Consider the following 16,869-nt stretch of genomic DNA (forward strand, 5'->3'; position numbering starts at 1 on the left):
AGGCAGGTCCCACAACTGCACCACCAACCCTCTCCTGCCTGTTTTACTGCACCCTCATCCTCAAATTCATTCCGTAAAGGTTAAATCAGTGATAAGTACAATAGGAAGCAATTAGCATTCCAAAAACTGATTCCCTTATTCAAACACGCACCAAGCCCCAACTTGGGCCAGAGCGGGGCCAGGGCCAACTGTGGCCAGAAGAGCGTTTATCTGGAAAATCCACACAGGCGACTCTTTGCCCTCTGCTTCTCCCTGACCTTCACACGCTGCTGCTCCCCCCTCCCACCCCTCCCCACTCCCAGCTGGGCCTCTACCCTGGTTACTCTCTGAGGAATGGAGGCCATGTCCTCTCCAGATCCAACCGGAGTGCCCACCACTTCTAAGCATGGCCCTAATGAGACCATCCTCAAACAGCCCCTCTGCAGGCCTTGGGACCACGGTACACATGGTCTAGGGCCTGAGGGTAGACCAGGTTTAGGGGCAACCCTCCTCTTATGTCCCAAGACAGTTGGAAACCTTGCTAAACTGAGGAATGCCTTCCTCCTTTCTGAAGCAACTAGCTGTTCAAGGTCTACACCTACTGTGTGCCTGGCTTGTACGTGAGTGTGTTCTGTTACTTACTGGCACATCCAGAAACAGCAGCAAGTCCGACAGGTTACCCCTTAACCATGAGATGAGGCTCGAGGGACAGACTCCTAATCCCCTGGACTGCAAGGGACTGAGACCCAGTGGAGAAATGCTCCTAGTTTGAAGCACCCGACACTCCAAGGGAAACAAACTTGTAGGGCTCCACTCAGGTGAGATTCCCGTTGCCATGACAGCAAGACTCTCCTAACAGTACCAGGGGCCCCCTGAGCTGCTAATTAGCCCAAGATCATGCTAAAGGAAAGTAGGTCAGATGCAGACCCATCTGGAGGACGCGGAGGGCACAAGGACAGCTGGGGAGCAGGACTGGGCACAGTCCCGTTCCTTCGAGCCCCAGGCCTCCAGCACAGCAAGGCAGGCAGTGTAGTGCAGCTGGACAGAAGCCTTTAGACAGGGTGCAGGCCCCGGTGACGGTGACGCTGAGGCTGCCCCCTTCCAATTCCTTCCAGCCCCTGGCTCACCACTGTGCCCAAAGAGCCACGCACTGCACTCTGCACTCACTAAACTCCAAGAGCCAGGAAGCTGTGTGGCCAGAGGACAGCACCCACATGGACGGTGAGCAGGAGACCAGCAGAGCTGAGCAGCCAACAGGGGGAGCACCCGGCTGCCATCCCCAGGGCGAGCAGCTGGGCTTTCCCGCCCGAGTTTTGCAGACCTGGGGGTCTCTCCTGGCCTTCAACAGAATGCTTTCCTGTCACTCAGCCTTGCTGCAAAAGATCAGAGCCAGTTCTGCCTCCTGGCTCTGATCCGTCACTTGCTCCTCCTGTGCTCCAGCAAGGCCAAGGTCCTCCCTGCTCCTCACTTTGAGGAGACACCTTCCCGGCTCCTCATCCTTCTCGGCTCCTCCCCAGCCTGGTGGCTCAGCTCCTGGCCTGCAGACTTCTTTCCCCAACTCTGCGGCTGCCCTGTATTTACGCCCGGGGGGTTTCCTTGCCTTATTAGTCTCATTATCTGGGTGTCTGTCCAGTCCCTTCCCTCTCCAGCCACACAGGCTGCCCTCGCACAACCACAGCCCTGTGGCTACACACTGCAGAGGGCGGGGCCGAGTCCTCAGTCCTACCATGAGCAGACAAGAGGCCCAGTGCTCCATGTCCAGGGCCACTGGTATTCTCTTAATCTCTCACATGCCTCCATGACACTTCACGCCACTCCAGGGAGGCTCAGTGGAAGCTGAACACAAGCTCAGGTGAAACTCATCTTTTCCAGAAGGTTCTCTGGTTTCCTCCTTAAAAGGGTTGATCTACCATCTGCCTGCCTTACCACCTGCTCTAGACTCCCACTGGAGACCTTCAGAGTCTTTCACAGGCAAGGATGGGAGGGCTCCTGAATTAGAAACATCCTCTAATTCAGTTTTGATAGAGGCTGAGCCCTGAGGATTTTACTGCTGGACCCAGGGAGGTAATCCAAAATGTGCCAGGAAAGAAATCAGCAGAGGTGAGACTCACTTTCACTTTAAAATTAAGATTGTGTTCAGGACACAATCTTTGATAGCTCTAATTAGGAGGGAGAAGGAAAGAGAGGGAGAGAGGAAGGAAGGTTGACTGGCCCCGAAAATCCCAGGGCTATGCAAAAACTAGTGGAGAAGTTGAATCACATGAAAAGAAAGCAGCAACAGACACCAAACATGATCCTCAGAACCCTCCTTTGTTACTCAGCTTTTTTGAAATGGGAGGTGACACTCTGAGATAACTTTGTAGAAAATATATCCTATCTAATGTCAAAAAGGATATAAACTTGCCATCCAAGAGACCAAAAGGAAATGGGGGTAGAAAAGGGGTGAGGCTAGCGCAGAAGGGCTTACCTGAGTCCTCGTTGGAGTAGTCTACAAGTCTGAGTTTCCCAACAGCCAAAGTAAAAAGGGCAAGAATCACGATCAGTTATGCTATCCATAAAATCCAACAGGTTAAAAAAAAAAAAAGAAAGAAAGAAAAAACGAAGGAAACTTCTACTGGTAGCAGCTTTTCTTGTCATTGACATTCTTAACATGCTCTGTTCAATAGATCCTGTCAGGGGACTTTGTGCATGCATGGATGATGCCTTCAACAATAGCCTCCTGCCAATCCAGTACTTGATTTCATATGGATACTTCAGTGTGCACAGCAGAAGCTCTCGGCTCCCCCAGCCTCAACATCAGAAAACTAGGAAGTTACTGGGGACACACATGTAGCTGCTGTCCTGCACTGAGGGTCCCCGCCATGCATGTCTCCATGGTAACAAAGTAATAGGTGGGGAAGCAAAGGGCAGCCTGAGGACTACATTTGTCAACAAACTGCCTGCTGACCGGGTCATCCTCGAATCCTCCCCTGAGCTCCGGGAGTCTTTCCAGTCATTCTCTGGCCGACTGTCAGGCAAATGTACTATGCCACCAATCACAAGGCCAAGTCGCCAGACTGACAGAAGATGCAGGAGGTCATGAGGCCAATGAGAGCCATCCCCATTGACGGCTTGAAACCCACCCGGAGCCTGCAGAGATGGCCACCAGCTGAGTCAGATCCGGAGCAACCGAGGAAGATCGCCTGGTCCAGACGTGGCCTGCAGGTGGCCTCAAAGAGCAGAGCGAGCACCAAAGGGTGGGTGAAGCCCTTGGAGCTGCTCAGAGCCGCTGCGAGAGCCGCCAGGTCGGGTATGACGTGCGGCGTGCACAGCCCTGAGACGCGGGCAGAAAAGCAGGGCCAGGTGCTCGTCCCCCAAGCACAACAGTAGCACTGACAGACACTGGTTCTTCACATTTGTTGAACATAAAACAACATCCCTTCCGTTTCCTTTATCACAGTGAAGTCTCATTTTCTCCACGTCAGCCCACTGCGTGGACTCGTTTTACGCCACAGTTCTCAGGCACCAGTTTCCTTTGGGTTTTGCCAGCCCTCCCTCCACTTTTCCTTCACTGACTCCATAAACCAGGTTTAAGATCATAGGCAGAAACAAACAGGGTGGCCCAGTAACACCGCCACCTCCAAGTCAGGCTTCTGCTTGAAATAAAGGCAAGTTCCATTCTTTTCTTTTTTGTTCTTTTTTTGCGGTGCTGGGGATCGAACTCAGGGCCTTGTGCTTGCAAGGCAAGCACTCCACCAGCTGAGCTATCTCCCCAGCCCTGCAAGTTCCATTCTAAACCTATGAAGAGAGAACCAGTGGACTCACCTGCGCCAGGTAAGTGCTTCTGTCTAGGATCAAAAACATAACCAGTCTGAGCCATCGTTCTTCTTGGGCACTATTTCCAGGCAGAATGACAGATAATTCCATAAGTCATATGAAAAAAGGTTCTGGTTCTCGTTAAAAGAGCTTTAATACTGTATTTGGATTGAAATGAATGTGATGATTAGTCGACCTCATTTTCCTCTAGAGCTTAAATCGACTGGTTTTAGAGGCTACTTTGTACTAGGAATAAAAGACCTTTCAAGGAGGACATTTGGGGTGTAAACAGAGATGGGCTCTCCCAGCTGCCAAAATGGATGGCAAACTCGTTTCTCCAGCTGGACTGGAGAGACAGGTCGAGAGCACTGGCCTGCCATCTGTAGGAACAGGTGTTTTCAGCGGCCCCATGTAGCACCACAGAGGCCGGAAATGCTTCCCACGAGAATATGCAACACAGCAAATCCAGGAGCTCTGAACATTCTGGTCTCCCCTGTTGCAAGCGGCCAGCAGGACAGTGTGTCCTTGCAGCTGCCCCTGCCCAGGGTGGCAGTCTGCTCATTGGGGCCACCCCTGTCAGCTGCTTTGGCGCCTATTTCTTTCCAGGTCTGAACAGGTACCATCACCAGCTGCCCTACTTGTGAGCAGGCCCACGAAAACCAGGCACTGAGGCCCAGAACTGCTGACTCAAGGCTCCACGAAGGAACACAGATCCAGAACACCAGGCTGGAAATAGCAGCGTGAGCATCTATTGATAGCGTACCGTCTGCGGGCAGAGTGAGTGAATGAGTGTGTCAGCATGGGGGGGGGGGGGCGGTGCACGCATGCGTGTGCCTGCACGTGTCTGCAACCAAGCCCCAAAATATCTCCCTCTTTCCATAACTACCCGAGAGGCCCTGTCTATGATCCCCTCTGCACTCTGCCCAACCACGACTGGGTACAGCTAGCCTCTAGCTGCCTGAGGAAGAGGGATTTTTCCCTCAATACTTGGATCTCTGCACACTGACTTGGACACACGAAGACAACCTTTGTGTCTTCAGTGCGACCCAAGTCCTTCTTCACCTTGCTGATCTAAGGGAAACGTTGCGAGAAACACCCGAATACAGGCAAAGCCAGGTTGCTATCAGCTTGCAGGGGCTGCTCTGTACAGAAGTTTGACCAAAACAAAATGCATAGTACATTTATGTCATGATTAATCCAGAAAGACAAGAAGGGCTCCTGCTTAAGTGGACTTTCCACCAGGCAGTGGCTGCTGTCAGGAAACAGACCCCAGCATGATGTGGTCCTTCATCCTCCAGAATGAAGGGGGCCTGCAGGGGGCACATGGGAAGCCTTCAGGAACTAAGTGTGGCCTGTAGGGGGCACATGGGAAGCCTTCAGGAACTAAGTGCATGTGTGGATGGACAGACGGACAGGCAGACCTGTACTCAGACACACAGGAAAGGAAGAGAGCAAAACCATTTCCAACTCCATGAAGAAATGCCTAGGATGAGGCCTGGCCCAGCTTCCAGAACTCTAAGGAGATGCCCATCATCACACCAAGCCCAGACCCACACTCTCCAGTCCCTGACCTCCACGCCCCCAGGGGCAGGTCTTGGTTTTGTTTTGTGACGTTGGGGGAGGAAGGCAGACTGGACCCTTAGCAGCAAGGTCTGTGTTAAACTCTCTTCTTCAGTCACCCAAGTCAAACAGATGAATAGACAACAGGGGAAATGTTGCACTTGCTCAGACCCTTGACTGACCCCCGGAAGGTCCCTGGGCCCTTTGGGCCTGGATGTTCTCATCTGTGCAAGAGAGCTGATAATAACCATAGCAGCTCTTCCACCACGGAGGGGTGGCAAAGCTTAAATGAGATAACACACGAACAAGTTTTAGCACAGCAGGGCCAGACGGACAGCAAGTGCTCAGTATACACTAGCTGCTGCTGCTTTGTGAAGAAGCAGGAAATCACGTTGGTCTGGGGAGGACACTGTGTCCCTGCTTTGCTGACTCTTGTGGCATCTCTGGGACACCAAGCCCAGAGCTCCTCAGTCAGGCAGAAGTTAAAGACTGGAGGCTTCCTGGTGGAGTTGCTGAGTGACCCAACCCAGAAGTTTTTGCCCCAGCTGTGCCCTCAGAGCTTGTGAGCTCAGCCAAAGGCCTGACCTCACTGGGCCTCAGTTTCCCCACCTATAAAATGGATACAATAGAAGACCTGCCTGTCAGTGCTGTTAATGAAATTAAGAGAGTGAAGCATACAGCCAAAGCATTTCTCTCACTGTCACGGAATACAGTCGGTCTTCCATGAAGGAAGACCACTGTCAGAAGTAAGAAAGTTATCGATGCACCCTGATGCTCCAGGAACCAGATACCCACTCCCAGTCAGAGCGTGAGAAGCCATCCCTGGCCCTTCCCTTCTCCACCCTTTTCTCCTAAAGGGCTACAGTTCCCATCCCAAGTCCCACCAAATAGCACTGCAACGACCAGTGTTCTGATCAGAGAGAGGCCAGAGGGTGGCCCAGCCCGCATACCCACATCCACCCAGACAGAGGTCTCAGCCTCTGCTGGTCAAGGTCCTGCAGGCCCAGCTGCCAACCCAGGGACAAGCCTGTCCTGGAGATGAAGCAGCTCAGTGCACTCGGGAATGCTGCCCTGGGTTTAGTGGATGTCGTTGCAGAATAGACTAGAGTAGCACAGGACACAATGGAAAGGTCACCGTCCCTCCTAGAAAGAAGCGGCCAGCTGATCGCGCGCACATGCGAGCAGCCCACGTGGACTGGCCACAGAACAGAACACCCGAGCTTAGGCAGAGTACCCCGGGCAGCTGTGGGTCCTCCAAACCAAAGACTTCCCTTTCATTCTTGTCCTGTTGGCTTGTGTCTCTGTTGTTTTAGTGCCTCAAGGTCAAAGCTGGGGTCTTCCATGCCTCTTTTAAAAAAATCACTCTGCTTTTTTTCACTGGCTTTCAGCCCACTTGTCTTCTCCTGAGAAAGGCAGTCAGGCCAGCAGGTTCTGCAAAGCCCCCAGGCAATGATGCTAGATGAGATGCTGGGTGGATTTAGACAAGGAGCGGAGGGCTCTGAGGGGGTCACAAGGCGGGCGTAAGGTGGACAGGTCTTCCCCAAAGAGCATCCTTTGCCTCAACCCTGAAGAATGCACCAGGGTCCCCATGCTGGTGGAACACTTGGTGAATCCACCCTAAGCCCTGAGCCTCTGTCCTGGGCAGCAAGGGGAGGCAATGCTGGCACTGAGCCTGAGGCCTGGTGACCTGTGCCAACCCATCACAGCCCAACCTGGGAGTCGCTGTCCCTGCAGAGTCTCTCGGAGAGGGAGTGCAGCCCGCATCTGCAGTGTCACTCCTGCCTCATGGCACCTGGCTTCAGGCCTGCACAGGGCAGGTGCTCCGTGACCGTGACCTGACAATGGATGGGTGAGGGAGCCACAGACAGACCCAGATCCGCTCCATCCCATGACCACTGCCCTGGATCACAGTGACCAACAACCTCCACATGGCCCTCTGACCTCCAGCCTCCCCTCTCCATCCACTGTCCTCCTTGCCACCAGAAATATTCCCCCAAAACTAAATTCCATGCTGCTTGAAAAGTACAGGTGAGTTTCCTTCCATTTCTTGGGGCCCAGCAAATCCCCCAGTCTAGCTCAAAACTCCTCCAAAGCTGAAGAACACCTTCCACTCTGGTGCTAGGCTGCTACTCTGCCCATGACCTCAGTGCCCGCTGCCAGTGCCCCCAGCTTGCCCCTGGCCTGTTGCATCTGTGGGGCACTCTATCATCCTAAGACTCGGCATGGGCAGCTCCCTCCCTAACGAACTTTGCCCTTCTCTCTCTATTCATGCTGCAAAACCCCATGGAGATGCTGCCTTCTGGGAAGCCTTCCCAGCATCTCCAGGCAGCGCCAGGTGCTCCCTAACTTGGCTCTTCGTTTTCAACTCTGTTGGAGAGTGCATTAGGTCAACTTATGCTCCCTTCTCAAAAGAGCTGTCTCTGTCTTGTTCCCCCAGTCTGGAGCAAATGTCTCCTTGTCCAGCCAGGAGCTGCTTGCTTCTACTCTTCATAGTGACCCCGAGGAGATGGCTACTACTGGCCTCATTTTAAAGATGGGTACACTAAGGCTCAGAGTGATCAAGTAAGCTCGGGAGGCTGAGGCAGGGGATCTCAAGATCAAGGCCAACTTCAGCAATTTAGCACGAGGCTTTTGGCAATTTAGTGAAACCCTATCTCAAAATAAAACCTATAAAAGGGGCTGGGGCTCTGTGGTTAAGACCCCTGGGTTCAATCCCTGGCATCAAAAATAAATAAATGAATGGGCCAAAATGGGTCAAGGGCCCGTCTCCCCATCTGCATGCTCCTTCCCCTCACCACCACCAGCACAGCGGAAGCACAGGATCAGCCAGGATGAATCTACCAAGTGGGTGGATGGATGGGCAGACCAAGAGATGGGAACACAGCAGGGGGAGTGCCAGGGTGCACTGAAGGACGCCACTCAGGTGCCAGTCTCACCCCTGCCTGCTCAGCAGCACCCCTGGCTTCGCCTCCCAAACCAGCAAAAGGCAGCAGCATTCAGGCCAGGAGGGCTGAGCGGAGACTCTGGCCAGAACATGCTGCGCTCCCACCCCCAGGTCGCCTCTGTTCAGCCTCCTTCGGTGTGAGTGTCTGCTTCCCCACTCCCTCTGGGCTGTCTGTGAGGGGCCTTCTCCCGGCAGCCCTCTCTTCTGCACCTCCAGTCGGGTCTGAGGGCGGGAACGCATGCACCGGACTTGGAAGAAAAGCATCTCCCAAGGTGCATATCATGGGCCCAGGGCTAACCCTGGGCAGCTGTGCAGGGCACTGGGGGGCTTCTGGCCTCAGCAAAGGGGCCCTGCCCTGCCCCACACCTCCCAGCCGTACCCTCCTGAACTCCCCCAAGCCCCATCACACCATCTGCTTCCCACTCAGCCCGCTCAGCCAGCTTCACCTCCAGGCTGTCCCAGCACCTTGGGTCTCCACGAAGTGCTGCCAGCCCCGATTCCAGTCCCCTCCTGGGAGAGGGAAGAGTTGCAGGGCTGGGATCCTGAGTCCTGCTCTCTCCCTTGCCTGTTCCCACTCCTTCTATTTCATTCCTTCTGGAGAGTGAGGCAAAGCCTCCCTCTGCTCTGAGCCTCCAGCTCAGTGGATCTCAGTGCAGGGGACAACTGGCACCTGGATTACATATCACCATTAGACCCCAGTCTGGCAGGTGCAGGATTCAATCCAGAGACCCTCAGCCCAGCAATCCAACCCCCTTCCTCTGTCAAGACAGGGAGAATCACCCAGGCCTACGAAGATTTGACTAGGGCTTGCCCTCTCCAAACTCATGCAGGAGTTTAATTCCCAAAGCCGTGTATCAGTGATACCAAGACGGGGGCCGCTTAATACAACTATGACATTTAGAGCTGGGGCCTTTGAGGAGTGATAGGGTTTAGATAACATCTCCAGAGCAGAGCCCCACGATTGAATCCTAGTGGCTTTATAAAAAGAGGGACAGAGAGCAGACACAGACAGGGCCACACACCTCCCTGACTCTTGCCAGATAATGCACTGTGGCTAGCTGCCACGAAGTGACGCAGCCAGGGGACCCTTGCCAGAACATGCGCCAGTGCAGTTTGGACATCCAGCCTCCAAAACTGTAAGCTAAACAAACCTGTTTACAAAGTTAGTCTGCCTAAGATAAGACCCCCACCTGAGAAATGAACTGCGGAGGAGGGGACCAACAGAGGACTCAGTGAGGGGACGTGCGTCTCTTTTGAGAGGTTCACGTCTCTGCTTTCCCTCTCCCAGCTGGGAAGAGCCCTCAGATCCCGGAGGGATGGGAGCAATGTGCGGCAGGCTGCTCCAGGCAGGCAGGGACACCTGCCAGGAAGGCTGGCCAGCCAACCCCACGCACCCCACCCCGCAGCCTGCAGTCCAGGCAGCGTTTCTCAGGGGTGCCACTTCCTGGGCCCCCACATCAGCAGCAGGGAGCTGGCTTCCCCCTGCAAGGAGCTCGGCTGCCTCTCCCGACTCATTTCTTCCAGACCAGGTTTCCAATTCCTAAGGGACTCTCCCTGTCCCCCAGCAGGGAGAGTGGGAGGTCAGCTCTGAGCCAGGATGTTTTCTTGGGTCACGAGCCACCTGGCCCATGTGCCAGCACAGCAGGCTCTCTGCCACAAGCCCCTGAGGTCAGCTGTGGCGTCTTGGCGTGAGCAAAGGCTTTTGACTTGCATTCCTGGAAGTTCTTAAGATCATCAGACTCTGCCTGGCCTCAGCCTCTCGCACCCCCAAACAGCACTGGGTCGGCATGGGAGGCGACAGGACGCCTGTTGGAAGCCCAGTGATCAAGGCTCTCCTCCCAGGACAAGCTTCTTGCTTCAAGCAGGTTTGGGCAGCAGGAAGCTTCACATACCACGGTCACATCTGTTGTCCCCAAGGCATGGGGCCTAGTGACCACCAATGGGCATGAGGAAGGGGTGTGAAACTCCTGGAGAAAAGCCCTTTGCTCTGGGTCATGTCAGCATTTCCAAGGCAGCCATGAGAAGCAGGGGCTGCCGGAAGTGGCCCAGCAAGAACCGAGCATCTGTCCGTCAGTAATAAGGCGTGCCGGGCATTCCTCGTCAAGACACTAGGTCCTACGGTCATGCTGCTCCCCTCCAAGTCCAAGAGGGACGGCAAAGCCACAGCTGTGGGGGCATTGCAGCTGCCTGCACGTGGTGAAGGAGAAGCCTCCTTGGAAACGGGAACCGGGGGATGACTGCCACATCATGCAACCGAGGACCTCTGACTGGTCCAGGGTGAATAGCAACTTCCCCCTGGGGAAGGGAGATGGTCACCTGCGCACTGCTGAAAATTGTGCTGGAAACCTCCAGGACGGGTCAGAGGGGAAGGGACATGATTTACCTGGACCCCTGAATCCAGGCCACTGTCCCATGACTAAAATCAGCGCCAAGTGAATTTGGAGTGTGTGCTTTACTTGAGGACAGAAACACAGCTGTCCCATGTCCTATCCAGCCAGGCCAGGGTGTGGAGCCTCAGGGCACTGGGCCTGCCAATCCTGCAACCTCTCCTGCCTTGGCAGGCAGCTTGTGAAGGTTTTAAAAATGCAAATCTGATCACATCACTGTCCTGCCTGGGGCTTCTAGTCACTCAAAAGAAAGTCGAAGAAGCCCATGGCCAAAGCTGCAGCCATCTGCACAATAAAAGACAACAGTATTGGATCACAGCCCAAAGTATTAAATAAATACCCATGAGTCCATACTGATAAATAAATTATTGAATAAATTAATAAATGGGAGAGAAGAGACAAATCCGTGCAGAAGAATTCTGAATGATTCATGTAAATGCCCCTAACAGAGGCGGAGTGTAACTGAGCCCCAGGCCGAGGATGGAAGAGAAGCAGGTGGAGAAGCTCCAACCCACAGCCAGCCACAGCCAAGGTCAGAGTCCTGTGATGGCAGGGTCCCCCCACGTGACGGGTAAAAATGGCAGTTTGTCTCTATAGTCTCTCCCTCCCAAAATCTCCATGCCCAGTCTGATCATGAGAAAAACATCAACCAGTCCAGGGAACACCTCAAAACTACCAAGGTCACCAGAAACAAAGGAGCCTGAGCGGGGGCGGGGGACGTGCGATCCTAGAACAGAAAAAGGACATGGGCGTAAAAACTAAAAAATCAAATCAAATCAAATCTTAATAAACTAAGGAATTTAGTTAAAAATAATGTCTCGATATTGGTTCATAAGTTACATCAAGTTACCATAGTACCATTACAATGTTATCAGAGGAAACTATACCTGTATAAATGGGAGCTTTCTGTATTGTCCTCTCAACTTTTCTGTAAATTTAAATTATACTTTAAAAAAAATTTTATTAGCAAAATATTCTACCAAAGGAAAAGATAAACCCGATCCTCACCATGACCCTCTGCCTTGGCCCTGGGGCCCTGCCTTCCAGACCGCCCTGCTCCCTCCTGTCCAGTGTGGTTCCCCTGGCCTGTCTTCTGTGTTCTCACGGCCCTCACACATGTTCCTCACCTGCCAATCTCTGTTCTCTCCCTGTGTCCTCAGCCCATGTGTAGTTAAACCCACTCGGCTGTCATGTCCCCCCAAGCCCTCCCCAGCCGTGTGGACCAAGCACAGAGCCAGGTTCCGTCCGTCCTGTGGCACACCGCACCTGTGCATGCCCCTCCAGCTGCACTCCATTTCTGTCCTCTCCAGTGGGTCGGGTGCCGCACCAAGGGCAGGGTGGCACATGCCTTCCAGATCTCTGTGTCCTGCCCCAAGCAGTGTCTGGCCCACAGTAACTCAAGTGCATGCTGCTAAGCCCTCAGATGTGTAAACAAACAAGACGCAGAAGCAGTCCAAGCAGAGCAAACTCCAGCAAACCAACAACCTAGGTGTGATCACCAGGTCACCCTATATGAGAGGTTGGGTGCCTCAGTCAGGTGGCCTCAGCAAAGGAGGACGTGGAGCAAGCAGGTACCACTCACATCAACTGGCTCCAGGGTTGCTCTCTGCCCCAACAGACTGTGTGCATCAGGGAAAGTTCTGGAGAGTAGAATTCTTATAGATTTCACCAAAAACCTACTCTGGCCCATGGATAAGCATTCTTTTTTTCTTTCTTTTTTTAAATTGAAGTCACAACTTCTGGTAAAATAGTAAGTCACTCTTTTTAGGTATATAGTCGTCTGAATTTTGACTCCCACAACCAAGAGAGGGTCTTTCCATCACCCTGAAATCCCTCTTCCAAGCCCCACCCTGGCCACCACTGACGGGGTTTCCATTTCTCAGAGGTTGGCCTTTTCCACAATATGCTATAAACAGAATTCTATAGAAGGAACACACACACACACACACACACACACACACAACTGGTTCTGCCTCTGCAGTGCCCGGACTCAAATGTAACTCTCGCTGTTACATAAAGAGCGAGCCTTAGATCAGCTGCAGCCCAGAAGACCAGAGACGTGGTCTCCCGGGGCCAATCCACTGCTCTTGCTGACATGGCTTAACCCATGGCCCAGGGCTAAGCTCCAGGACCCCACCCTCTGGGACAGCTGCTGCGGAGGGGTTTGCACAGTACCTGCTTATGTCCTTGGCCAGATCCTGGCAGGAGGAAACGTCTACTCCGTGGCCAGCTGAGGTAGAAGGCAAAGCTGCATGGTCTGAGGCCGGGGGAGCAAGACCCGCGTGGGCAGCAGCTGGGGAGGTGCTGGGGACACAATGGAAGAATTATTCCAAATGGAACTCGGCTCATTAATGGCACATTCATCAGGCCCCACTCACCCCACTCAACCCACCCCATACACGGCATGGACTATTTAAAGACCCAGTGCACTGCATCCCTGGGCTCCCCACCCGGGCCATGGTAGAGGCTGTGACCTCCAGAGCCAGGCCAGACCCCCGGGTTCCTCCCTCCTCAGGCTCCTGGAGAACTGGGGCTTCCTTAACAGCTCAGGTGTTCACACCCTCTGTGTAAGTTTTCTTGTTTGATTTTTCTTTGGAGGAGAGGACTTTGTGTGATGATTTCTCATAATTGCGTATAGGCAAAAAAAATGAATTGAGAACGAAAACACAACTTTGCATACTCTCCATGATTTGCCAGAAAAATCTGAAACTGAGAAAAGTCCAGCTGAAAAGGCTGATGGGCAGCCAAGGAACGCGCATAGGGACTCGGTGGGCCTCCCTCTGGCTCCCCAGCGGAGATGTCCATAGACCAGGCTCTGTTTGTTGGGTCAGCGCCCCCTCCTGGACATCCAAGGGAACTTCAGCATGCAGGGGCCCCCTCAGGAAGCTCTGGGAACGCAATCCCAAAAGCCAAGAGGCACACAGTCTTGAAGCTCAAAAGAGGTTCTGATCTTCCCCTTTGGCAAAAAGCAAGAGTGGCAATGCCATCTGCAGCCTGGGAACAGACTTCGGGGGGAGCCTCCCCAGCCTCTGCAGACATCCACAGCTCTGTCCCAAGAGAGCTGGCCTGCACAGGGCCTCTCAGCGGGGGCCAGGCTGAAATTATGTGACTCAGCTCTGAGGGTTTGAAACCCAGCCTGAGGTGGCAGCTGGGGTTTGAGGTTTCACAGCCCTTGTGGTGCAGGATCATTTCTTCCCTCGGGGATAAATACCCACAGGAGCGTGGGTTTCTGTGTCACCATGTCCTGCTCACTCCCAGCTTCTCAGGCTCCACCTAGGTTGGCACCTTGGCCTGGAGGACAGCTACCACAGGCGCCTATCCCACACGCCCTGGAAGGAGACGTCTCAGTCAGTCCCTGCCAGGCTCAGCTGGTTCTGCAGGATCAGCCCCTTGCTCCTCTCCCCTGCTCCGCCCAACCAGCCGCCCTCCTTAGCTGGAAGCCCCCTCCCCTCCCCTCCTAGGTGTGTGTGACAGTGGGCCCAGTCACCTCATGTCCAATAGGCCCACTTTCTGAGACAGTGCCTGGTCATAAGCCCACACTCCCCCTCAGGGACAGGCACTTAGCTCCTGTGTCTTGCCCTAGGGAGACCAACCTATGAGCTCCCTGCGCACAAAGGCCGAGTCTGTCTCCTCCTCCCCAAATCCCGCTGGGCCACCCACAGGAAGCAGCAACATGGACAGCCCAAGAGCATCCCACTGGCTGTGGCCAGACCGAGCTGAACTCTACATTGTTGGCTCCCAGGGCCCAAGGAAAGGGGGAGAAAAACAAGAGCCAGAGAACAGTGCTCCCTGGAGGCCCAGAGTGCCCGTCCACAGTGAAGGGAAGTGACAGGCAGCGCCCTGGCGGAAGCATCACGTGGGTTTACAGGTGGAGCAACACCTGGGTTATCAAATCCCTATTTGTCCATAAGGTAGATGGGACTGAAATTGTTTTGTTAAAAAAAAAAATGACTCAAAATGAATAATACAAACTCCTGGAGCTGTTTAAGCTCCTTAAGAGAAACACATTGACCCTCAGGAAGGCCCCCATCCCGTATCACATTCCCTCGACCCCCATTCCCAGGCAGTGAACAGACCACTTACAAATGCAAACTGTGTCTGAGACACAATGCTCTCAAGGTCATGCGGGTGCTTCCTCGGCTCACACCCATCCCACTACAAGGCAGTCTAACACACAGGGAGGAAGGTATATTGCTTGCAGGTCTGTTACTAAAAGCGGTGTGTGCGTGTGGCGGTGGGGGGTACTGGGGTCGAACCCAGGGCGCTCTATCACTGAGCTACACCTCCGGCCCTTTTAATTTTTGAGATAGGGCCTAAGTTGCCCAGCTGGCCTGGGTTTGCAACCCTCCTGCTCGGCCCCCCGGAGTCTCTGGGACTGCAGGTGTGCATCACGGCTCCTGGTTATCACACTACAAGGAAAGATCTATCTAGGAAATGCTGGCAGCAGAAGGGAGGGACCACTCCAGATGGGTGACCCCAGGACAGTCAACGGCCTGGGACCCGTGAGGAGGCCCCCAAACCATCCACTGCAGCTAACCTGAGAAGGCCCTGGGGCAGCACGGAGGGGCCCCCTCAGCCACAAGCTCCCCACTCGGCGGCCTGGAGATCCTGGCGGCCCTTAAAGCCAGTCTGTTCCCCAGGCCACCCCATGCTCGCTCCTCTCTTCCCTCTGTTGGCTCTGAACCACCAGGCCACACCCTTCCTGGCCTGGCCACGTCCCATTAGCCAAAGGCACCAATGACTCAACAGCCCGATTAAGAATGGCACCTCCCTCCCTCCACCGCCTGCTCCCAGCCCATCCCAGTAGCCAAGGAGCTTGGGCCCCATTAGGGAAATGGTGTGACTCACCACCAGGCCTAGCACACGGTCACCCATGCCACCTCCAGGTCCCAACAGGGACCCTCCTCCTCCAATTTTCCCATTTTGATGGTGGCCCCCCTCCAGCAGGCCACATAGCACCTGGAAGCCAGGATTGTCAGCCTCTTCCGGTTCTCTTGCCCCAGGCCCCTTCATCGCCCCTTCCTGCTGAGTCACCTCCTTCTTCCGGCATCTGGCCCGTCACCTCTGGAGCCCCAGGTCCTCACCCTCTGGAAGCAGAGCTCCTGGGATATCCTGCAGTGCCTGCTCCAGTCCTGTCCCGTCAGTCCATGTCCCACAGCACAGAATGACCCAACTCAAGCTCTTGTCAGATCCTTTCCTTGCATAAAACCTTCCTCCAAAGTCAAGGCCTGTGGACTGCAGAAGCAGCCCCTAGCCTGCAGGCGGCTCTGACCGCCCCAGGCCCAGCTCCATCACTCCCTGCTCCAACCTAGCAAAGCAGTCAAGCCCCTGGACACCGAGCAGGGCCTTTGCTCCACGGGCCCTCTACCTAGAAGGCACCTGCCTCCCTCCTCAGGCAGCACCCAAGCACAGAAGCCCTCCCCTGAGGTGGGTAACAGTGTCCACCAGGCACACCAGGCTGGGCTGGCCCCCAACCTCTGGGCATCCCTCATGCCCCACGAGCGTTCCTGGTGGAGCAGGAACAGGTAGACCTCTGCCCATGGGTCTCCAGCGCCCAGCAGGGAGCCTGGCCCTGGTGGCAGTGCTCCTCCACAACCTGAAGCCCTCCTCCCTCCCAGGCTCCCCAGCGTGGGCGAGACAGCCCACAGGAGGACTGTCCTCTGGGAATGCCAGAGTCCAAGTGCCGAGGCTGCACCAGCAACATGCTTTCCAGGCAAAATGGACCCAGGTGAAAGCCAAGGGAAAATGTCCACCCATATTCCAAAAGGACCAGGATTTCCAAAGACAAACGGCAGAGTTGAACCAGGAGCAGGGCCCTTCTGAGTGTGGTAGGTTGGGTCACCCCAGGCTGCACATCCAGGAAGCCAGCCTAGACCTGGACCAAAGGAAGAGAGTAAATGGGTCCCTCCAGCTCCCCCTGAGCTGCCAGAGGGTTCAGCTCCTCTGCAGAGAAAGGAAGGTGGGAATGTTCTGGTCATGGATTGCTGTCAGCTCCTGTCTCTGCCCCTGTCCCCATGACCCACGGTGGCTGTCTTAGAGACACTGTTCTCAGGAAGGCGAGGCCTTTACATCTTAAAGACGATGCCCTCCGAGGACCCGGACCTTGGCCAAATCCAGCACAGAGCACGGATCCTCACCCTCTGCATCCCATGTCACCTCTACAAGTTGTCCTCCTGTCCTCTGAAAATGAACCCAAGACTGAGG

The 16,869-nt window shown here is 54.5% G+C and overlaps 1 protein-coding gene across 1 annotated transcript in view; it reads right to left on the reverse strand.

Moving 5' to 3' along the window:
- The window catches only part of LOC306660324 (transforming acidic coiled-coil-containing protein 2-like), a gene marked incomplete at its 3' end in the record, with an annotated part of 155,470 nt that overhangs the window by 55,908 nt on the left and 82,693 nt on the right, over positions 1-16,869 (reverse strand). The window contains 1 exon segment of the mRNA XM_079138430.1: positions 12,841-12,969. Coding sequence (XP_078994556.1) covers positions 12,841-12,969 — 129 coding nt within the window.

This window comes from Sciurus vulgaris, assembly GCF_902686455.1.
Source record: "Sciurus vulgaris genome assembly, chromosome: 4".
Classification (NCBI taxonomy): domain Eukaryota; kingdom Metazoa; phylum Chordata; class Mammalia; order Rodentia; family Sciuridae; genus Sciurus; species Sciurus vulgaris.